Genomic DNA, 20,411 nt, shown 5'->3' with positions numbered 1-20,411 from the left:
TCTCTTTTTCAAGGAGGTATTGTGAGGAACAAATGAGAAAACGAATCCCAGAACACTTTGGAAGATGATATGTGGTCTGCTAACCAGTTCTCACAGCCTGGCAGAACTGACTTTCCGCATCCCCCAAGAACAGCGTGCCCAGGGAAGGGATGCCCGGGGGCTGCAGGGCCGCCCGGTGGGGAGTCAGCCTCCAGGGCGTGGGTCAGATATGGCCCAGTCTAGAGAGTGCGCAGATCCTCTTCTCCCTGTCCGGGGCCCAGGACTGTCAGGCTTTCCCAGTTCCAACTTACCCAGGAGGCTCTGCAGCGACCTCTGGGAGGAGCTGGTGCCAATGCCACTGGTGCTAGAGAGCGAGCGGCCCAGGCTGGAGGGGGTGGAGGGTGAGGTGAGAGAGCTGGGTGGAGAGGAAAAGCTGCCCTCCTGGGGGAGAGGAAAACAAGCCAGCATCAGAGGGCTTCTGGCTTCTCGGGCACTCCTGTCGCCCAGTCAGCTCCGAACCTGCCCCCAGAGTGCCCAGGTTCACTGGGGGCAGACCGGAAAGAGCTCTGCAGGGCTGCCCTCCGGGCCTGGGCTCGGGGCTATCCCTAGCGCTCTCAGCATGGGGACACAACTTGCCCGTCATCACCTGCCCGGCTCCTGACTCTGGGCTTGGGGCGGGGTAAGGGCCAGGCCATGTTTTTCCAGGTGCCCAGTCAGGGGAAGTGAGCAGCACTTACACTTGGGTCTGGGTCACTGGCTGGCACCTCCTGAAGCTGGGCAGCAGCAGGAGAAGCGAGTTCGGTGGGCACCAGGCAGGAGGTGAAGCTCGCATGAGGCCGGTGGGCAGGATTCAGACTGACCCTCTGGACCTGTGTCAGGGTCGAGAGAGTGAGCCCGTGGGTCGGAAGCAGGCACACATGCGTGCTTGGGAATGCCATTCAGGTGGCCCCCTCTCCCTACAAAGGGCAGTGTGGAAGGGGGACAGCTATCTCAAGCTTCCCTGAGTAAGAGCTTACCTGCCGGTTGTCTCCGGCCCACCAGGCCTGCCCATTGGCGGCAGGGACACTCCCCAAAGCATCAGAAAACAAGTCTTCGTGGAATTCTACAGACTGGCAGGACAAAGGAGCATTCGGCCATTAATATTCCAGCCTGCTTCTGCCCACCCATGCCACAGAATTCCTTCCCCAGGCTCCCCAAAGGGGTCTCCCCAGCCCTTCCCAGTGGAGAAGTGTGAGGGCTCCTTACCTTTCGGGGCACCACATAGCTGACGGGCACAATGGCACTCTCACTGAGCTGCAGCACCCGAAGCACTTCACAGGCCAGCACAGCCAGCGCCCGACGCGGCACCAAGGCCATTCCCCGGCACTTGGTCTCCAGGACACACTGGTTCACTGGAAGGGGCCCAGGCATGGGTTATGGTCTAAACCCGGGGGATGGAAGGACAGGGCTATGGGGTGGGAGATGAAGGGGGCAGGGACTGGATGTCGCCAGCAGCAAAGGGGAGGAAAGGCAGGGCACGCTGGGAAATGGAGGCAGACTGCAGAGGAAGGGTGCTTACCTTGGCTCAGGGTGGCCTGCTGCGGCGATACTTCACAGCAGTATATCAGATTCTCACCCTGCAACACAGCCCCGAGGCTCCTGAATCCTCAAGCCTCTGCCTTTAATTTTCCCAGCTACTGTCCCACTCATTCTGGCCCATGATGCCCCCCAAAGGGTTTGTGGGCCGGGGACCCAGCAGAGCCCCTCAGAATCCAGCCCCTTGGGCAGCCCAAGCTATGTATAGGCATGAAAGGGAAGTGATCCTCCCTGGGGAAGTTGGGGGACAACCCATTTTCTCTGGGATAGATTCAATTTCTATGTCTGTGCAAAGTGATTCTGAAGGCCACTGATCTGGCTGGAAACTCTTAGCTGATCTCCAATCTTGCATTTGCAGCTGCCTTTCAGACATGAGCAATGGGTGACGTTAGACATTTTAATCTCAGTATTTTCAGAACAGTGCTCATTCTCTTTAAAGGGGTCCTCAAACTTTTTAAATAGGGGGCCAGTTCACTATCCCTCAGACTGTTGGAGGGCCGGACTATAGTAAAAACAAAAACTTTGTTTTGTGGGCCTTTAAATAAAGAAACTTCATAGCCCTGGGGGAGGGGGATAATCGTCCTCAGCTGCCGCATCTGGCCCGCGGGCCGTAGTTTGAGGACCCCTGTTCTAAACCTTCTTCGCCTCCTATCTTTCTTTCCTTTCACTGTAGAGGACACCCTCCCAGGCCTTCAGGCTCACCACCCAGGAGTCAGCCCGAATCCCTCCCTCTCTCCCTCCCCACATGCAGGCATTTGCCAAAGCCCACCAAGCCATTTCTGCAGCGTCACTGGAATAACCTGCCTTCTCCGACACTGCCACCACCGCGCTCTCTCACACCTGGAGCACTGCAGTGGCCTGCTGCACGGGCCTGCCTGGCTGCCTCAGGTCTCCCCCCTCCAACCCATCCTCCATTTAGCCACTCCAGTGATTTTCCTAAAGCTCAAGTCTGCCCATGTAGGAGCAGATACAAATCGTTCTGTTTGTCATTTGAAGTCCTTTTTCACTCTTCCTTTTCACTCTTACACTTTACTCCCCAAGAGGAAGTCTTCCATCCAGAGACGCTGGCAGCCTGGCTACTTCCAAAAAGAAGCCCTATCTCTTGGCTCCAGGAATATTCTCTGGCTGTTCCCCATGCCTGCAACAGTCTCTTCTACTCTACCCACTGACCTCCCTAGCTCCCTTTAAGTCCCAATTTAAAATCTCTCTTTTCCTGGAAGACTTCTTCAGCGCCTCTTAATTCTTGTGCCTTCTTCTTTCATTTAATTCCTTTTCATCCTGTATATGCTTATTTAGAGCATTTTTGTTTTTCATGCTGTCTCCCCCCTAGGACTGTAAGCCCCTTGAGGGGAGGAGCTGTCTTGTCTTTTGCCTCTTTTTGTATTCCTAGTTCTTAGCACAGTGCCTGGCACATAATAGGTGCTTAATAAATGTTGGTTGACTGGGAAACCAATGCCCAGCATTATCTTCCTCAACATACACCTTTCATTCAAGTTAAGCCTCCTTGACACACTGTCGCTGTTTTCCATAGGATTTGCAGTAGAAGAATTCTAAGGTGCCTTTTGACTTTGAGAGGCTATAATTCTTACTCACCTTTCCACCTAGGATGAGGAGCCCAGAGTCAGCATCCAGCAATGGGATCAGAGATCTGTTTAAAAAAAAAAAGGCATAATCAATGAGAGGCAGGGCTCCGAAGACCCCATCAAGGAAGAGAGACACAGAACACTATTTTCCATGTATGTGTGTGTGTGTGTATCTGTAAACTCCCCCTCCTAGACTCTACTGTCATGGAGGGCAGAAGTCATCCCTTATTCATCTTTTTATCTTCCCAAGCACCAAGAATAATACATGATGCATGCATAAAATGTTATGTGATCATAGTTGGGAACTAAAGCTGAAGGAGCTTCCTCCACAAATGCAACTTGCAATCTCTCTATAAGCAGCCCTAGAAAGTGTCCTGAAGTGTAAAGAAGATGTGGCTTTACCAGGGTAACTAGATTAATAAGTGTCAGAGGGTCTATATCCACTCAACAGATGTGCAAGGAGTAGGGATTTAAAATATGTTTAGTGAATAAATAAATGGGCTCAGTCCCTAAGATGTGGATCCTTTCCTCCTCTGGCTAAGCCATGTTAGAGTTAAGAGAGCCATTGTTAAAACCCATCAGATCCTTAGAATAACAGGCACAAGTGATTTGGTCAAATCAGGGGAGGCAATACCAATACCCAAATATAAAGTATAGTATGGGGCCCCAGGATAAAGTTCTCTGAAATTGGAGTGTTGAATTAGCTGGAATAATTGCTCTATCAAATTTGATCTCCCATTGTTCTCCCAGACACATTCTCTAGGATTCCAGCTCAACTGGGAACATGAAAATACTTGGGAGCTCCTATCTTCCCATCCCCACCCCTCCAAATAAATGAAACAACACTCCAATAAAGCTCTAAAATGTGACAGAATAATAAGAAATAAGAAAAAAGGGGGGCAGTTATAAGCTCTTCCAGCTAGTCCAGGACTGCACAAGAAAACTGACAAAAACCTGCCAAAGTTCTAAGCAAAAACAAGCCAAGGTAGGTGGAAGGCGTAGACTCCAGAAGTCTGGAACAACAGCAGACACAGGCAGCCCCTCCCTGAGTCACAGCAGGGGACAAGGCCAGCCTTTTGCCTGCAGCAGAACCACAGGAGCTACAGCAGAGGAAAAGGCCAAGAAAGCACCTAGAAGGCAAATTACTTGGAGTCTTGTGGTAGGCCTGCAATCGGCTAATTGACAGTATCTGGTTGAACACTGTTGAACCTACAGTGAAGGAGAGAGCTAGCTAGGAAATTCCAAACTGGGCATGGAAAGGATGACAGAAAAGGGGCTGTGGCTAAAATCTAAGTTGGACCATCATCAGACTAAGCTCAGATCCAGGAGTTCCTGGCAGAACTGGTAAGGTCTGGTCTAAACCAAGATAAAAGCAGTGCCTTCCCCTTTCTGTGCAAGAGCAGGGGAGGGATCAGAGTCTGACTTAGGCCCAAAGTCCCAATCAGAAACAAAGGCAGGAGATATTAAACAGAATTAAACGCCAAACACAATGAAGAAAGAGCACAGATTGAGAGAGGAACAGGATAGGGGCAGCTAGGTAACGCAGTGGGACCTGAGTTCAAATGTGACCTCAGACACTTAACACTTCCTGGCTGTGTGACCCTGGGAAAGTTACTTAACCTCAATTGTCTCAGCCAAAAAAAATAAAAAAGGGAGAAAGAGAGAGATACCCAGGAGATAAATCCAGAAGAGAGTAAGTAACCATAATAAGTTCAAGAAGAGATTCAAAGAAAAGAATGGTTTGGCTATAAAGATTAAAGGGAAACCTGGATCAAATGAAGCAAAAGATCTAAAATGTAATTTTAAATAAAATGATAGATATGATGATAAAAGGAAAGTCAATAGCTTAGAACAGAAAGTGCTAAGCCTTAGCCAAGAAACAGATTCCCTAAAATTTAGAATGGGTTAAATACAAAGCAGTAATTCTGAGACAAAAAAATTATTAAAACAAAACCAAAAGACTAGAGAAAATGTAAGCTATATACTATCAAAAACAATTGACCTGGAAAAAGATGTTGAGAAGAAGTAATAAAAAAATCATCAGATTACCTAAAAATTATGGCAAAAAAATAATAAAATAAGACTGAATAGCCTATTTCCAAAAATAATAATAATAATTGTACAGACAAGTGATTAGATGTCAAAGACCGGAACAGAATTTTAGGAAAGTTAGATTCATAGATTTCTGACAATTACTGAATGAAACAGAAAGGAATATACATATTTATCACCAGGGCATTTCATATTTACAAAAAAAAAAACACTATTAGGTCATTAAAACAATGCAGGAAAGCAGAAATATTAAACAGCCTTTACTGACCAATATTCAACAACAACAACAACAAAAAAAAATCAAGGGCTTTTGAAGAAAAGATTAAAATCAATTATTAGACACTAAATAATTTAATCCTAAATCTATATCTATTATTTCTATGCTTTGTTTTTTGACCTACCTTAAATAACTGAGTCGTATATTAGAATGAGCCAAACAACAAAATATAAAAGTAACAGATTTAATCAAAGAAAATGATACCAATGAAGCAACATACAAAACTTCTGGGATGCAGCCCCAAAGCAATCCTTAGGGGAAATATATATATTTCTAAATACTTTCATCCATAAAAGAGAAAAAAGAGATCAATGAATTGGAAAGCAACTAAAAAAAAGCAACAAATTTTAGAAATCCAATTAAATACCAAATTAGAAATTCTGAGAATCAATGAAGAAATTAACAAAACTGAAAGCAAAAAAACTCCACTGAATTGAAAAAAGCAAACCACAACAACGCTAGGAGCTTAAAAAACAGAATAAGAACTGATAAACAATCTGATTTTTAAGAGAGGAAAACAATAGTAAGAAACAGAAAAGGAATATTTACAGTAAATAAAGGAAACTATCAAAACAATTTTTACCCAATTAGATGCCAAGAAAACTAAAAACTTAAATGAAATAAATGAATATAAATGTAAAATGCCCAGATTTGAAAAAAATAAATAAGGAAAAGAATTTAAATAGCCTAATAGGAGAAAGAGAAAAAAAAAAAAAAACCTGAAAAATGTGTCTCACCTATCAAAAACCCCCAAATCCAGAACACATAGATTAAGTTGAATTATGTCAAATATTCAAGAACAATTAATTCCGTTATTACATAAAACTATTTGGAAAAAAGATATCCTATCAAACTCCTTATACAATGTATTAGGGTCTAAATAACTGGTTTGGAGAAACAGTACAAAAAGAAAATTATACATCAGTATCCTTAACAAATACTGGGAGAAAAATATCAAATAGAATATTTGCAAAGCTGCTAAAATATCCAGATTATATTTATGATGAGGTCTTGAGTAATTGGGTGTGGTTGATGGAGAGGGACTCATCTTTTGTGGAGGTCATGGGGAGTCCTCTCTTGCTGTGTTCAGTCAGAAATCCAAGTTATATCAAAAACTCCTGAAGTTAAATTTCCCCTATAAATCTATGGCTCACACCATGTTTTGCTGAACGCCTTTGGGTTATAGTCTGCCTCAGCACTGTCTTGTGGTGTCTTTCCCTTTCCCTCTCCCCCTTGGTGTTTCTCCTCTCATTCCCCACTATGCCTCTATTCTTTCTCCTTCTTATTGCTAACTAATTCTTTCAAGATGCTAAATCTCTCTTGCTATTTAACCTGCCAACTAAGGGCCTCCAACCTCATGGGGTATTCCCTTTCGCCTGGCTAATTGTGAGTTCCACTAAGGAATTTGTCCTTTCCATCATTAATTGTTTTTTTTTTTTTTATAATAACTTTTTATTGACATAACCCATGCCAGGGTAATTTTTTTTTTACATTATCCCTTGCACTCACTTCTGTTCCGATTTTTTCCCTCCCACCCTCCACCCCCTCCCCTAGATGGCAAGCAGTCCTATATATGTTGAATATGTTGTAGTATATCCTATATACAATATATGTGTGCAGAACCAAACAGTTTTCTTGTTGCACAGGGAGAATTGGATTCAGAAGGTAAAAATAATCGGGAAGAAAAACAAAAACATCATTAATTGTTAAAACCTGTTCCCATATTTACCACTTTAGTATTTACTATATCTCTTCATTTTGTCTGTAACTTCTAAATAAATCTACCTTTTGCCAAAGAGAATGGCTATTGTGAATTTCCCCCCAACTTTTGGTGCCTGCAATCTCGTTGTTTGGTGCTAAACCCAAATACGTCATTTGGAACTAGAAATTGCTCTCCCAAATCACATCATTTGGTGCTGAAAATACCTGTTGCTAAATCACATCATTTATAAAAGGAATGCAGGGGTGGTTTAATATAAACAAAAGTATAAACATAATAATATTAACAAAATAATAAATGCTGGGGAAAAAAACTTTGACAAAATTTCAATATAGATTTATGTTTTTTAAAAATCCTAAAAAGCATAGGAATAAATAGATCTTTCCTTAATATGGTATATAATTTGTATCTGAAACCATCAAATAATATTATATGTAATGGAGAAAGGTAAGAAGTCTTCTGAATAAGATCAAGGACAAAGCCAGAATATCCATCATCACCACTGTTATTTGTTATGTGTTACAGTGCTAGAAATGTCTATAACAAATTAGTTCTATAATACAAATATGGGTCTAGATACCTAAACCAGATTATATGATGATGTAGAGAACACTAAAGAGCAAACTAAAAATTAATTGAAATGATAACTTAAGAAAAGTTGCAGGATATAAAATAAACTCACATAAATTATCAGCATTTCTATGTACACTATCATCTACTCTTCTTCAGCCAGATCTTGTTATTTTACTGTGAACATGCCGTGTTCATAATTTAAGTGTTAAACTAGAAGACCTCTAAGGTACCTTACTGTTAAGGAGTCTGTGTATCATGGATTCTCACAGAACCATAGAATCCAGAATTGGAAGAGTCTCTGAGGTCATCTAGTCCGATCTGTACCTGAACAAGAATTCCCTTCATAACATACTCAACAAGCGGTGATCTAGACCTAGGGCAATTATGTCTGGTACGGGAAACCATTATCTCCCTAATTAGCCCATTCCACTTTTGTAGAGTCCTAACAGTGTAGTTTGTGCTCCCTATCTATAGCCTAAATCTGCTCTGCAACCTCCACCAATTGCTCTCTGGCCCTTTAGAGCCAAGTGGATTGGGTCCATGATGGCTAGAGTGTCCCCCTCCCTTCCCCCACTCCCCCCAGCCTTCTCTTTTCCAGGCTAGTTTCTTCAGCCCATCACACAGGCACCGGCCCTCCACCATCAGAGCTGCCCTTTTCTGAGTGCGCCCCAGTGCATCCATGTCCTTCCTTACATATGGGGCCCAGAACCAAACGCAGGGCTTCCTAAATGGCCTGACCAGGGCAGGCCAGAGGGCCATCACTTCTCCAGTCTAAAATTCCTTGTTTTTCACCACAGCCTAAGAATCAATTAACTTTCTTGCCGGACACATCAAATTCCTTGTCCTCTGACCTTCTGCACCACGTGGTTTGCATTAGTCTCCTCAACACTTGATTGTGCCCTGTCTGGTGCTCACCATGGAAAAGGCCTAGGAGGTGGAGCCAGGAAACCTGGGCTCAGGCCTCCCCTTGCTCCGGGCAGCTGTTGCCCAGGGGCCATGGTATTTTACCTCTGAGTTTCACTTTTCTAAAAAGAGGGACTGTGCTTATCTATCGCACAGGGTTGTGGTGAGGGAAATTATTTGTAAACTGAAAAGCACATTAGAGGCGTGAGTTACTACTATTCAATATTTCATTTGCCCCCAATCAGCGCAATCCTGTTTAGCACCAGGCTAGGCACAAAGGAAGCTTCAAGGACTAGGTTTTACCCTCCTTGTGACCCACAATGCTCACCCCGTGTCTCCCTGAAGCCTTAGCACAGCCCCTGCATCAGATATTTTCCAGTGATTCTGCCCAACATAACATTCATCGTACCAGTGCTCTAATGGCCTCTCCCTGGGCCTTGGTGCTTGGTGGCAAGGTGCCAGTTGGGGAGTGGGGCAGGGAAGGGGACAGTAACATTAAGAGGAAGACTGTAAACTCCTGGGAACCTTCTCCTCTCTGCTTCCCCATAAAGGGCTCAGGGATACCTTGTGGCAGCCCTATCTGGGGCCTCCTCCCTACTACCTCCGAGTTTGGCTTAGGGCCATCTTGACAGCCCCTAAAATTTACAACTTCCCTTTCTGAGTTTTGTGATGTTTCTTTATAGCCCTTTGGCCCTGGGAACAATACTGTTACCCACAGCCTTGTGGGGCTGTTTCCCACCAGGTACAGCCTGGCATTAAGAACTAGGGACCGTGGGACACCATCTCCTCAGAGACTTATCAGGAAACCTCTTGGTCTTAGAAAAAAAGGCCAAAATATATTCTGCTTGTTTGTATGCCTGTTTTTTCTTTCCTCTCCTGCCTTAAAACTGCCCCATCCCCCATGTAGTGGCTACAAACTGGAAAATGAGTGGATGCCCATCAGTTGGAGAATGGCTGAATTAAGTTATGGTATATAAATGTTATGGAATATTATTGTTCTGTAAAAAACGACCAGCAGGATGACTATAGAAAGGCTTGGAGAGACTTACACGAACTGATGCTAAGTGAAATGAGCAGAACCAGGAAATCATTATATACTTCAACAATGATACTGTATGAGGATGTATTCTGATGGAAGTGGATTTCTTTGACAAAAAGAAGATCTAACTCAGTTCCAATTGATCAATGATGGACAGAAGCAGCTACACCCAGAGAAGGAACACTGGGAAATGAATGTAAATTGTTTGCATTTTTGTTTTTCTTCCCGGGTTATTTTTACCTTCTGAATCCAATTCTTCCTGTGCAACAAAAGAACTGTTCGGTTCTGCACACATATACTGTATCTAGGATATACTGTGACATATTTAATATGTATAGGACTGCTTGCCATCTAGGGGAGGGGGTGGAGGGAGGGAGGGGAAAAGTCGGAACAGAAGTGAGTGCAAGGGATAATGTTGTAAAAAATTACACAGGCATGGGCTCCGTCAATAAAAAGTTTTAATTATAAAAAAAAAAAAGAAACTGTCCCCCATCTCCAACACACATATGCATATTACATAGACACAAACAGATATACAATACAAACAAACAAATATAATACAATAGAAATACACTTAGACTTTGTACAAACAGATTTGCTACACATAAATAAACATGTATACATAAATTCACTCAGACTAACTGGAATCAAGGGATCTGGGTTTAAATCCTGGATGTGCTATTCATTAACCATGGTCCATGGACATATTTAATTTCTCTGAATCTGTTTCATAATTTGTAAAATGGGAAGAATACTATTTCTACCATTATTGGCAAATCAGAAAAGATAGAGAATCATGGGATTTGGAGAGTCATTTAGGATATCAGGGATCATTTAACTTAAGTCCTTTATTTTCCTGATGAGGAATCTAGGGCCCAGATAAGTTAGGTTGGAGTTACAGAGTAGAAATTCTCTGAATATCTAGTCCTCTTTCCACATTTTCTTTCTGCCATTATCAGGAACATGGAAGGCCCAGAAAGAAGGGGGCCTAATTATGTAGGGAAAACAAGCAATCTGGCAAGTGACCTAGTCATGTAAGTCAGCCAGAAGGTTGTATCATTATCCATAAAATATTTAACAGATCCAGAAGAAGGCTTAACTCTACAAGGAGTATATCCTTTTTGCAGCATCTTTTTTATGTAAAGACATAAACCAGGATCACCCAGGGTAAGAAGGTGTGGAGATCTCTCTAGTGACCAGGGCTGGGCAAGCAGGGCTTTGCTAATGAAGGACATTTAACAAATTAACTTTTTTTTTTTTTAAGTTAAGCGCTTTATTAAGATATTTGAGATTTTTGACACAACTATTATTATCTATATAAGACTTATGTTTGTAATTTTTTTTAAAGCTAGACAAAACTGATTATTCCAACTCCTCTCAATGGGGAAGAAGAGCACTATCTTAATATATACACTGTTTCAAAATACTGAAGCAAATGAGCTAGCTAGCAAGAATAATTAGTTAAACTAGGGAGCTACCAGGTGGCCCAATGCTGATAAAGCTCTTATTTCTGTAAACTATTATGAGTAATGGATTTCCTACTCAACTGATTAAAAAAAATGGGAACTGCTTACAAGAAAAGATGAAAAATTGAGGGAGACTGTCACAAAACACCAACAAGACAGACATCTGGTTAATTTTACTCAAAGATAACTTCATAAACAGATTGTCTTAAAAGTTTTTCAACAGAAAAAGAAAATCCAATATAATCTTTGCGTTTCAATGAATCCAGTTTTATGCTTCAAATTGAATTACAAAATATAAATCTTGTACTGCTCAAATTTATGACTAAATCCTACTGGAGAAGAAGTCAAAGAGAGAGAAAGTGTGTGTGTGTGTGTGTGTGTGTGTGTATGTAGCAGAAAAATCTGACCCATGTTCAGATCACAGAAATTATTATCTTAATTAATCTCCAAGGTGAAATGTCAGATGAAGTACAAACAACTCCATGCTGATAATTATTATATTTTACTGCCTAAAATTACAGACAACATTAGATTGATTACTCATAAACCTGAAGAAGGAGAGCTGGGTACAAATTTTTTGTTTCTTTGGTTTAAGAAGCATAATAAGCCAATGCTGAAAATGTGGATCCTTCAAGCTAAATAATCTAGATTCTTTAACTGATCTTTATCCGATATGGACTCAAGGCCCTTCACCATCTTGGCTGTGCTTGTCCTCCTATGGATACTCTCTAGCATATTAATCACTCACTCAATCAGTCAATATTTATTAAATATCTATTATGTGCCAGATATTGTGCTAAATGCTGGGAAAAAAAAAAGGCAAAAGAAAAGATAAAACTGCCTTTAAGGAATTTACAATCTAATAGGGGAGGAATATGCAAACAAATACACAGCAAGCAAGCAATATCCTTCTTAAACCTTGTTACCTGGAACTGAAAACAGTATTCCAGGAGAGGTGTGCAGAGGACAGAAAACAGTAGGACCATCACATCTTTATTCCTAGAAGCCATCTCCCTCGATATATCTTTCTTGGATGCCCCAATCATACTATTGACTCAGAACTGAACTGATCTTTTTTAGAATAACCACTATATCCAGTTCTCCCCCATTTTATACTTGTGAAGTAGTGGGTTTTTTTTTTTTTTTTTTGTTGTTGTTGTTGTTGTTTTTTGGTATCCAATTCAAGACTCAACTCAATTATTTGATTGCAGTTCCATCTTATTAAATTCAGTCCAGTGCACTAGTACCTCAAGGTTCTTTTGGATTCTGACTCTTGTCATTCGCTATTTTAGACAAACCTCTCAGCTTTGAGGAGCCTCATCCAAACCACTGATAAAAATGCTAAATAACAAAGGACCACTTGCCAATCTCTGTGGTCCCTTCTTGGAGATGTCCTGGGAAGGTGGCCCTGAACCATTAAGTCCTCTTTAAGCCTGAACATCTGACCACTTCTGGGAATCTATCTGACTGTTTTATTACCTAATCCACATCTCTCTACCTGCTCCAGAAGTGTCAAAAGATTTGCTGACATCTATGTAAACATCTACAGCATTTCCCTCATCTATATTATTTTAAGTAACCCCATCCAAAAAGGAAATGAAGTTTGTCCAGTGCAATCCATCCTTAAGGAGGTGATGCCTCTGGTTTTGTAATCATTGATTTCCTCTTTGGACATTTGCCAACCATCTCTTTAATTATCCATTCTAAAATTGTCCCAGAGATTGACATTAAGCCCATAAGTTCTGTGCTCTTCTTTTTTTCTGAGGACTGGGGCATGTGGGCCCATCACCTATCTTAGGGTAGCTCCTCCATTCTCCATATCCTTTCTGATATTGACAGTGGCTCAATCATCACACTGGTGAGTCATTCTAGGACCAAGCAATAATCATGTGAATTCACCTAGTGTATTGAGGTGTTCTGATACACTCTCTGTGCTGATCATTTCTACTCTGTCACTTTCAGTGAAGGGATCATTCTCCATTGTAAATAAAACAGAAACAAAGTAATAATGGAGCAGCCTTGTCTGAAATCAGCCTGTGGTCAGTCACTGCTATGTCTTAGAGCTTAAATAAAGATCCTATTCTTTTTTCTCTAGTATAGTTAAAAAAAAAGTTTGGCCATAAAATAAAGTAGATAATTGAAATCAATTTCTGAAATGGAAATATTTAGAAAAGAAGATACAGTGTTCATTGGTAATGCTATATAAAAGAGAAGTTTTCTTTGTAAGAAAAACATCAACATTTTGGAAGCTATTTTAGATTATTGTCTTTTGTAAAAAAAAAAAAAAGACAAAACCAATACTTTTTAGAGAACTAAAGAAACCATAAGTAGTTCTGAAATTACTAATTTGCTTAATTATGACAATATTATATGTATGTATATATGCATATAAATATATATAAATAATATATATATATATATATATACAGAGAGAGAGAAAGAAAGAGAGAGAGAGAGAGAGAGAGAGAGAGAGAGTGCAAATATACTAAAGATGGGGAACTACATGGAGCAGTATGCTGTTAGACCTGGTTGATGAAAAAAATGGAGTATTTATAAAGTGCTCACTGTGCTAAGCACTGAAGATATGAGCAAGGAAGATAGTCCCTGCCCTCAAGGAGCTTATATTCTAATAGAAAATAACAATATAAAGGAAGGTTGGAAGACGTGGCAGGATTGACAAAGTCTAAGTGATTTCGTGGAAGTCTGGTTCTAGGAAAGATCAGACAAGAGCCTAACGGGATATCTAGTGATCCTGGACCTGAGTCTAAGGTTATGATGCCAGGGGAGGGAAGGGGGGGGGGGGGAACCAAGATGATAGCCAATGTACACAGCACAGTGAGAAGATGCCAGGAAGCTTAATGGTTAGTTTATACTGATATGCTTTCCCCCCTCCCTTCTTTCCTTTCTTTCTTTCTTTCTTTCTTTTCTTTCTTTCTTTCTTTCTTTCCTTTACTCTTCTTTAGCTGGATTATTGAGACAGACTCCTAACTGCTCTCGCTAAACTTAGTCTCTCCGCCAATCTATCCTCTAGGCCTAAGCTTCTTAAACTGTGTCTTTCTTCACAAGATAAGGGTTATAATGTCTGGCGTTTATAATGGCAGTCAGATAGTTCTATTAAAAGAAAATACCCAGCCAATGTTGTCCTCTGTTCCATAATCTGTGTATTTAAAGTATATAAGTCTATCTGTGATATCTTTTTGGGGGCTAATCCAAAAGATCTATACTTTTTTTTTTGACTTGGCCTGCCTCAGCTAGGAGGTAAACCACACCATGTCTTGAAAACAGCCTTGAAAGAGCACAACTGTACATTCTGATGAATGCCAATGATATTTATGCCTTACATAGACACAGTAAAGAAATCCAGGGAGTTTTGAATGATATAATATCAGATGCCTCAATATACAACTCAGTGCCTATTCTTGTGCAAATTAATGGCAAGGCTTATTATCTCTATGGAATGATATTCTTGGCTAAACTGGAGAAAACCAAAACCAAAACCACCCAAAGGTCTTCAGAGTAAAAATGTATCAAGAGAGTAAGCTAATGCATGGACTGAAATTGTTTTTACAAAATATATGAGAAAATCCATTTCTCAAAAAGGCTACGAGAACAGCTAGAATCTGGAAGACTTGAGTTCAATTTCAGCCTCAGACACTTACTGACAGTGTGGCCTTGAGCAAGTCATTAACCTGTTTGCCTTAATTTCCTCAACTATAAATGGGAGTAATAATAATATCTACCTTGCAGTGTGGTTGTGAGGAACAAATGAGAAAATATTTGTAAAGGGTTGTAAGGTGCTTGGCACATAGTAGTCTCTATACAAATGCTAGCTATAATTATTATTATTACTAGCAGAGGGCTGTTCAGAATTCCCCGATAATCAGAAACAGAAAGTTGACCAAATTTCTGTGAGTCACAAGATCAAAGATATAATCTTTTAGCTGAATAGTTGTCGAAGGAGAATATGAAAATACAATTTGGTTTCAAGTAGATTGGAAGTCTAACAAATTAAATAAAGATTCAATTGACTTTAACTTTCTTTCTGGAAACAATAATTCATTTTTTCAGTAAATCTGACAGATCTATAGCCCAAAGCAATGCAACTATCCCCTTAAAAAAGGTATAGCGATGACTTAAATGTCACAGAAATTTAGAAAGTTTTAAATATCACGCTTTACCAACCCTCCCAGTATAGAGAATGTCAGCAACAGCAGCAGACCTACTTAAAATGATACCTAGATTTGGCTGTATGGAATCTGATCCATTCCTAAAAACAACAATGAAGCTATTTTTAACTTCACCCAAAACAGCAGCATCATGTGAGAGATCTTTCAGTAACCTGAAATTAATAAAAAACATACTTAAGATCTCTTGCTCAAGAAATCCAAAAACAAATTACAAACAAAATCCATTTTGACCAACTCATAGTTCGCTGTGTTACAATTACAGCTCCAAGAGTTCACTTGGGAGAAAAGCAGGATATATTTTCAGTTGAGATAAACAAGCATTTATTAAGCACCTCTTCCTATGTGTTAGACAAAGACAAAAATCAGAGTCTTACATCTTATCGGGAGGATATGACATGTTTTCAGATAAGTGCATGCAAGAGACAGATGAAATTAAGTTAGTGGCAATAGGGGCTGGGGAATGAAGGAATGAGAAAAGGCCTCTTGAGGGCACTGGCACTTGAAGCTGAGGCCTGCAGGGAGCTGGAGTTCCCAGAAGTCAAGATGAGAAGAAAGAATTTGTGAGTAAAGCAGAGGCACAGAGGTGGAAGACAGGATGTCCTATAGGCAGCAGTGAGTGGGTCAATTTGGCTGGAATCCAGAGTGTGTGGGGAGGAGTAATGTGAAATGAGCTTGGAAGAGATAGGCTGGAGCCAAGCTGGGAAGAGCGGACTGTATTTTATTATATTAAAGACAACAGGAAGCCACTGAGATTCTTGGGCAGGGGAGTTTAAAGTTTAGACTTTTACTTTTCAAATACCAACTTATTAGCTATCTAAAACAGGGCTTCTAAAACCTTTTCTCACGCATGATCTCTTTTTGCCAGAGAAATTTTTATGAGCCCAGATATATAGGTATATAAAATAGATATACAAATCAAACATTTACTGAAAATAAATCATAATTTCATGACATTCAAGTTACATGACTCTGTATGGGGTTTCTACCCACAGTTTAAGAAGCTTAGGCCTAGAGGATAGATTGGTGGGAGAGACTAAGTTTAGCGAGACCAGTTAGGAGTCTGCCTCAATAATCCAGCTAAGTAAGAGATGATAAAGACCAGGACTTGGGCAATTTTGATATGATTAGAGAGAAATGTTGAAGAGATAGAATTTATATGACTTAATAAATGATTGACTAAGAAATGAGGGAGTCTGAAAAGTCAAGGAAGAATAACCTCTGGGTTGTGAATCTGAATGAGAAGGAAAAGATGCTATCTTCCCCAGAAATATGGAAGTTAGGTTGGATAGGTTTAGGGGGGGAAATAATGAATTCTGTTTTGGACCTGTTGAATTTGAGAAGCTTTGGAGATATGGGACTGGAGCTCTGAGGAGAAATGAGGAGTGGAATGTGATGTAGGAGTCATATACATAATTGAAGCTATGAAGAATAATGAAATCACCAAAAGAGAAAGTATAAAGAAAAAAGGAAAGAGCCCAGACTAGAGCTCTAGAGAATACCCATCCACAGGCCACATGGCATCCAGAAGAAATAGAGAAAGTATTCAGAAGGGAATGATCGGCAGTGTCAAATACTGCAAAAAAAATCAAGAAATATGAAGACTGAGAAAAGACCATTGCATCTTGCAATAAAGTGATCACTGGTGATCTTGGAGAGAGAGCTATTTTAGTGGGATGGAAGAATGAGGGAGAAAGTCACATTTCAAGGAACTGAAAAATTGAGTTGGAAGTGAGTTGGTTGTTTTTTGTTCTCGAAAAGGACCAAAATGACAATGATATGTTAGAGTCAAGTAAATGTGTTCTACTGTGGCTAATCAGAACAATAGGAGCTCAGAATGCTCTGCCCCAGTTGGACACAAATAGTCACTATGAACATTCGGGGTGGACTCTCTAACTTTGTACATCTCATGTTTCTTCTGGGTTAACTCAACTCTGCTTGCTCACAGAGCCCAGCACCTTCTCTGATGAAGGCACGCCATGCTGGGCAGTCCTGTGCCAGTATCTTCCATAGCACACAATAAATTCTAAAGTTCTTGAAACTTTGAGAGTGTCCTTGTATCACATTTTCTGACCATCTTGGGGGCCCTTGCCATGTGAGAGTTCTCCATAAAGTAGATGCTCATACAAAAACTGACTGAAATTTTCCAGATTAAATAACAAGAGGAAGTTGTACCTACGGAATTCAATGATGCATTCATTGTCCATTTCTATAAAGGTAAAGATTGTCTTTATAAAGGGAAGTGAGAAAGTGGAGGCAAGCAATATAGAAAGCTCTCTTCTCCTCTCCCCCATCCCCTGGACCTAAAGCTGTGAAAGGGAAGAGAGATATAGGACTAGAGCTTGAGAGGATGATAGAGTCAAATCAAGTTTGTTTGTTTTTTCTTTTTTAATGGTGAGGGAGATGTGGGCATGTTTCCATGTAGCAGAAAAGGAACCAGTGGATAAAGGGAAGTTGAAAATTAGAAAGGGAGAGAGATGATTAGAAGGACAGCTTTTTTTCTTTTTAAAATTTGTTTTATTTACTTAAAAGGGCATTTTTCTGGAGATGGCAGGCAACAGGATCAGGGGCATAGGTAGAAAGAGTTAGTATTGGCAAGAAGGGTTGTTACTTCATCCTCTTGAGACTTGAACAAAGGAAGAAAGATAGAGAATGATGATGAGGTGATCTGTTAGTATGGAATCAGAGAGGGGAGGAAGCTCTTGACGAAAGAATTAATTTTTTCCAGTGAGATATGAGACTGAGAGGAGATGAATAGTGGTCGTGGTGGTGTAAGGGGTCTGAGAGAACAGAATTGAAGGTTTGTAGTAAATAGTTGATCAGGATATAAAAGAAATGGTATATAGCAGTGATGAACAGTTAAGACTAGATAAAATATTTGTAGTGAAACTTATCAGCATTTTTTCCTTTGCATTTTCACAATATTTATTATGTTTTATATAAGCGCTAAATGACTCAATGGACAGAGTTCTGAGTCTAGAGTCAGGAAGACCTGAATTCAAATTGGCCTCAGGCAATTTACTAGAACTTGGACACTTAACCGGTTTGCCCTACCTCACTGGATAAGGAAATGGTAAATTACTCCATAGCTTTGCCAAGAAAACCCCATAGGATCACAAACAGTCAGATATGACTGAACATTTTATAGGTGTGTATGTAATTAGGAGGGGGAGTAAACTGAAGAAACATAGACAATAAATGAAAAACAAAACTAGAGTGCTTGAATACAACTTGGAGACAGAGACCTAGGAAAATAAATTTTAGAAATCTCTTTTATTACTTTTTTTGGCTTGTTTTTTTTCCCACTTAATATTTTATTTTTTCTAACTATATGTAAAGAGAATTTTCAACCTACATGTTTTAAGATTTGAGTTATTTTTTCTTAAATAATATATAACAGTTTCTATTTAGCAATACTGACATCAAAATAGCCATAACTATTAATATCAAATTACGTGTCAGTATTGCTAAAAATTTTCTTTCTTATGTAAGAAATTTAATATTGTACATGTGTAAGGGAAAATTAAATATGTAACTTATAAGGTTATATTTAATTGTAATTACTTTTTTGTATTATTTTCACATGGCAAACTGCAAAACTGATTTGAGGGCACGGTTTGTACCGCCTGTCCCTGGTATTGGAATTCTGAGTTAAGGCTTTGGGAGAATCCACACTGATGAGATCATGGCTTTTTCAAAGTATAAAAGACTCTTACCGCTTACCTTACAAGGGATTTTGGTAAAGATGAAGTGGGAAATATCAAAAATAGTATTGTAAACCCTAAGTGCTCTATAAATGTGGACTATTATCATTATGACAACTCCCTGAATACTCACTGCCTTGGGCTTGATGTCACTGTAAGCTGGATGGAAGCCTCACTTCTTACCCCAGCAGCAGGAGGTAACTTCTTTGAGGGTATCTGCCTTTGCCTCCCCTTCTGTGCGCCTGACAAACATTTCTCAGACAGAATATGCGCTACCCACATGCACAGAGGACAGGCGCTTCTGCCACACACACACCTCCCCTCCCTGTTCGCCCGCATACGATCTGTCCGTAAGGGATCATCACTCCGGCCTCCAAGATGCCCAAGGAATAATGGGTTTGAGGATCACAACGAGCACGGGCGCAGCACCGGTGATGCGCCAGGTACTTCGCAAACACCACCCGGTTCGATAGGGAAACACCGGAAAAACGGCTAGGGCGAGTACTGCGGGCGCTGACCTCTCACCGGCCACCTTCAATAACAGGGGGATGCTACCGGGAAGGTCCGCGGAGAACAAAGGACGCAGAGAACATCCGGGCCTCTCAGCACTGCGGCCGGCCTCAGACTAAGCCACCCGGTGGCTGGGGGCCACGAGTTCCCCAGCCTGGGCCCGGGGGCCCGGCCGGCGGCTGGGGAGCCTGGCTGGCCCTGCTTTGCCCCGCGCCGCAGGAGGCTGCCGCTGCGGACCAGGCTTCCCGGTCCTGTTCCCCAGCTGGCCGCAGCCTCCGGCCCAACTCGTCCCCCCCGGCGGGAACGCCCCCGCTCCCTGGCAAACAGCCCCGGCCAGCCCGTGGGCGGGCGGGGGAAGCAGGGCCGGCCAGTGGGCCGGCGACCTGGGTGCGGCCTGGCCCCGATCTCCGGGGCAGCCTCCCCGAGTTCATCCGGCACGCTCCCGGTGGCACAAGCTGCCCGGTCAGGGGCGCACCGAGGCCGGCTCCCCCCGGCTCCTGTCCTAAGTGAGTGGCCGCGGGGCTAGGAAGGAATTAAGCGGCGGCTCCGGGCCGGGGGCGGGGCTGCAGCGCAGGGGAGCTTTCCGAGGAGAGCCAGCCACCAAAGAGCAGCGGTCGGGGGGGCACCGGGCGCCGGGCCCGGACACGCAGCCCCCCCGCAGCCCCCCGCTCGTCTGCACAGACAGTCTCGGCCCGTCCGGTGCACCGCGCGCATGTATGCCCCGACGTGACACACACGCAGCGGCCCCTACACGGTCACTGGAAGGAAGTCACACAACTCAAACCCAGACGCGGGCACAAGCCGAGGACAGACCCGGGCTCTGGGCGCCCCCCGATTCTTCCTGCG

General features: G+C 41.8%; 1 protein-coding gene across 2 annotated transcripts in view; it reads right to left on the bottom strand.

The window, feature by feature from the left end:
- LOC100930850 (coronin-7) overlaps positions 1-20,411 on the bottom strand; it is a 110,626-nt gene that overhangs the window by 6,815 nt on the left and 83,400 nt on the right. For both annotated transcript variants that reach the window (XR_004230806.1, XM_031945601.1), the window contains exons 10-15: positions 3,148-3,202; positions 1,538-1,595; positions 1,225-1,370; positions 996-1,088; positions 717-848; positions 291-420 (exon numbers count right to left, since the gene is read on the bottom strand). Coding sequence is in view for 1 of the 2 variants with exons in the window: in XM_031945601.1 (XP_031801461.1) it covers positions 291-420; positions 717-848; positions 996-1,088; positions 1,225-1,370; positions 1,538-1,595; positions 3,148-3,202 (614 nt within the window). In the remaining variant the exon portion in view is untranslated. The remainder of the gene's footprint in view (positions 1-290; positions 421-716; positions 849-995; positions 1,089-1,224; positions 1,371-1,537; positions 1,596-3,147; positions 3,203-20,411) is intronic.

This window comes from Sarcophilus harrisii, chromosome 1 (assembly GCF_902635505.1).
Source record: "Sarcophilus harrisii chromosome 1, mSarHar1.11, whole genome shotgun sequence".
Taxonomy (NCBI): domain Eukaryota; kingdom Metazoa; phylum Chordata; class Mammalia; order Dasyuromorphia; family Dasyuridae; genus Sarcophilus; species Sarcophilus harrisii.
Note: the sequence above shows the minus strand (reverse complement) of the source record. Positions and strands in the feature narration are given on the sequence as shown.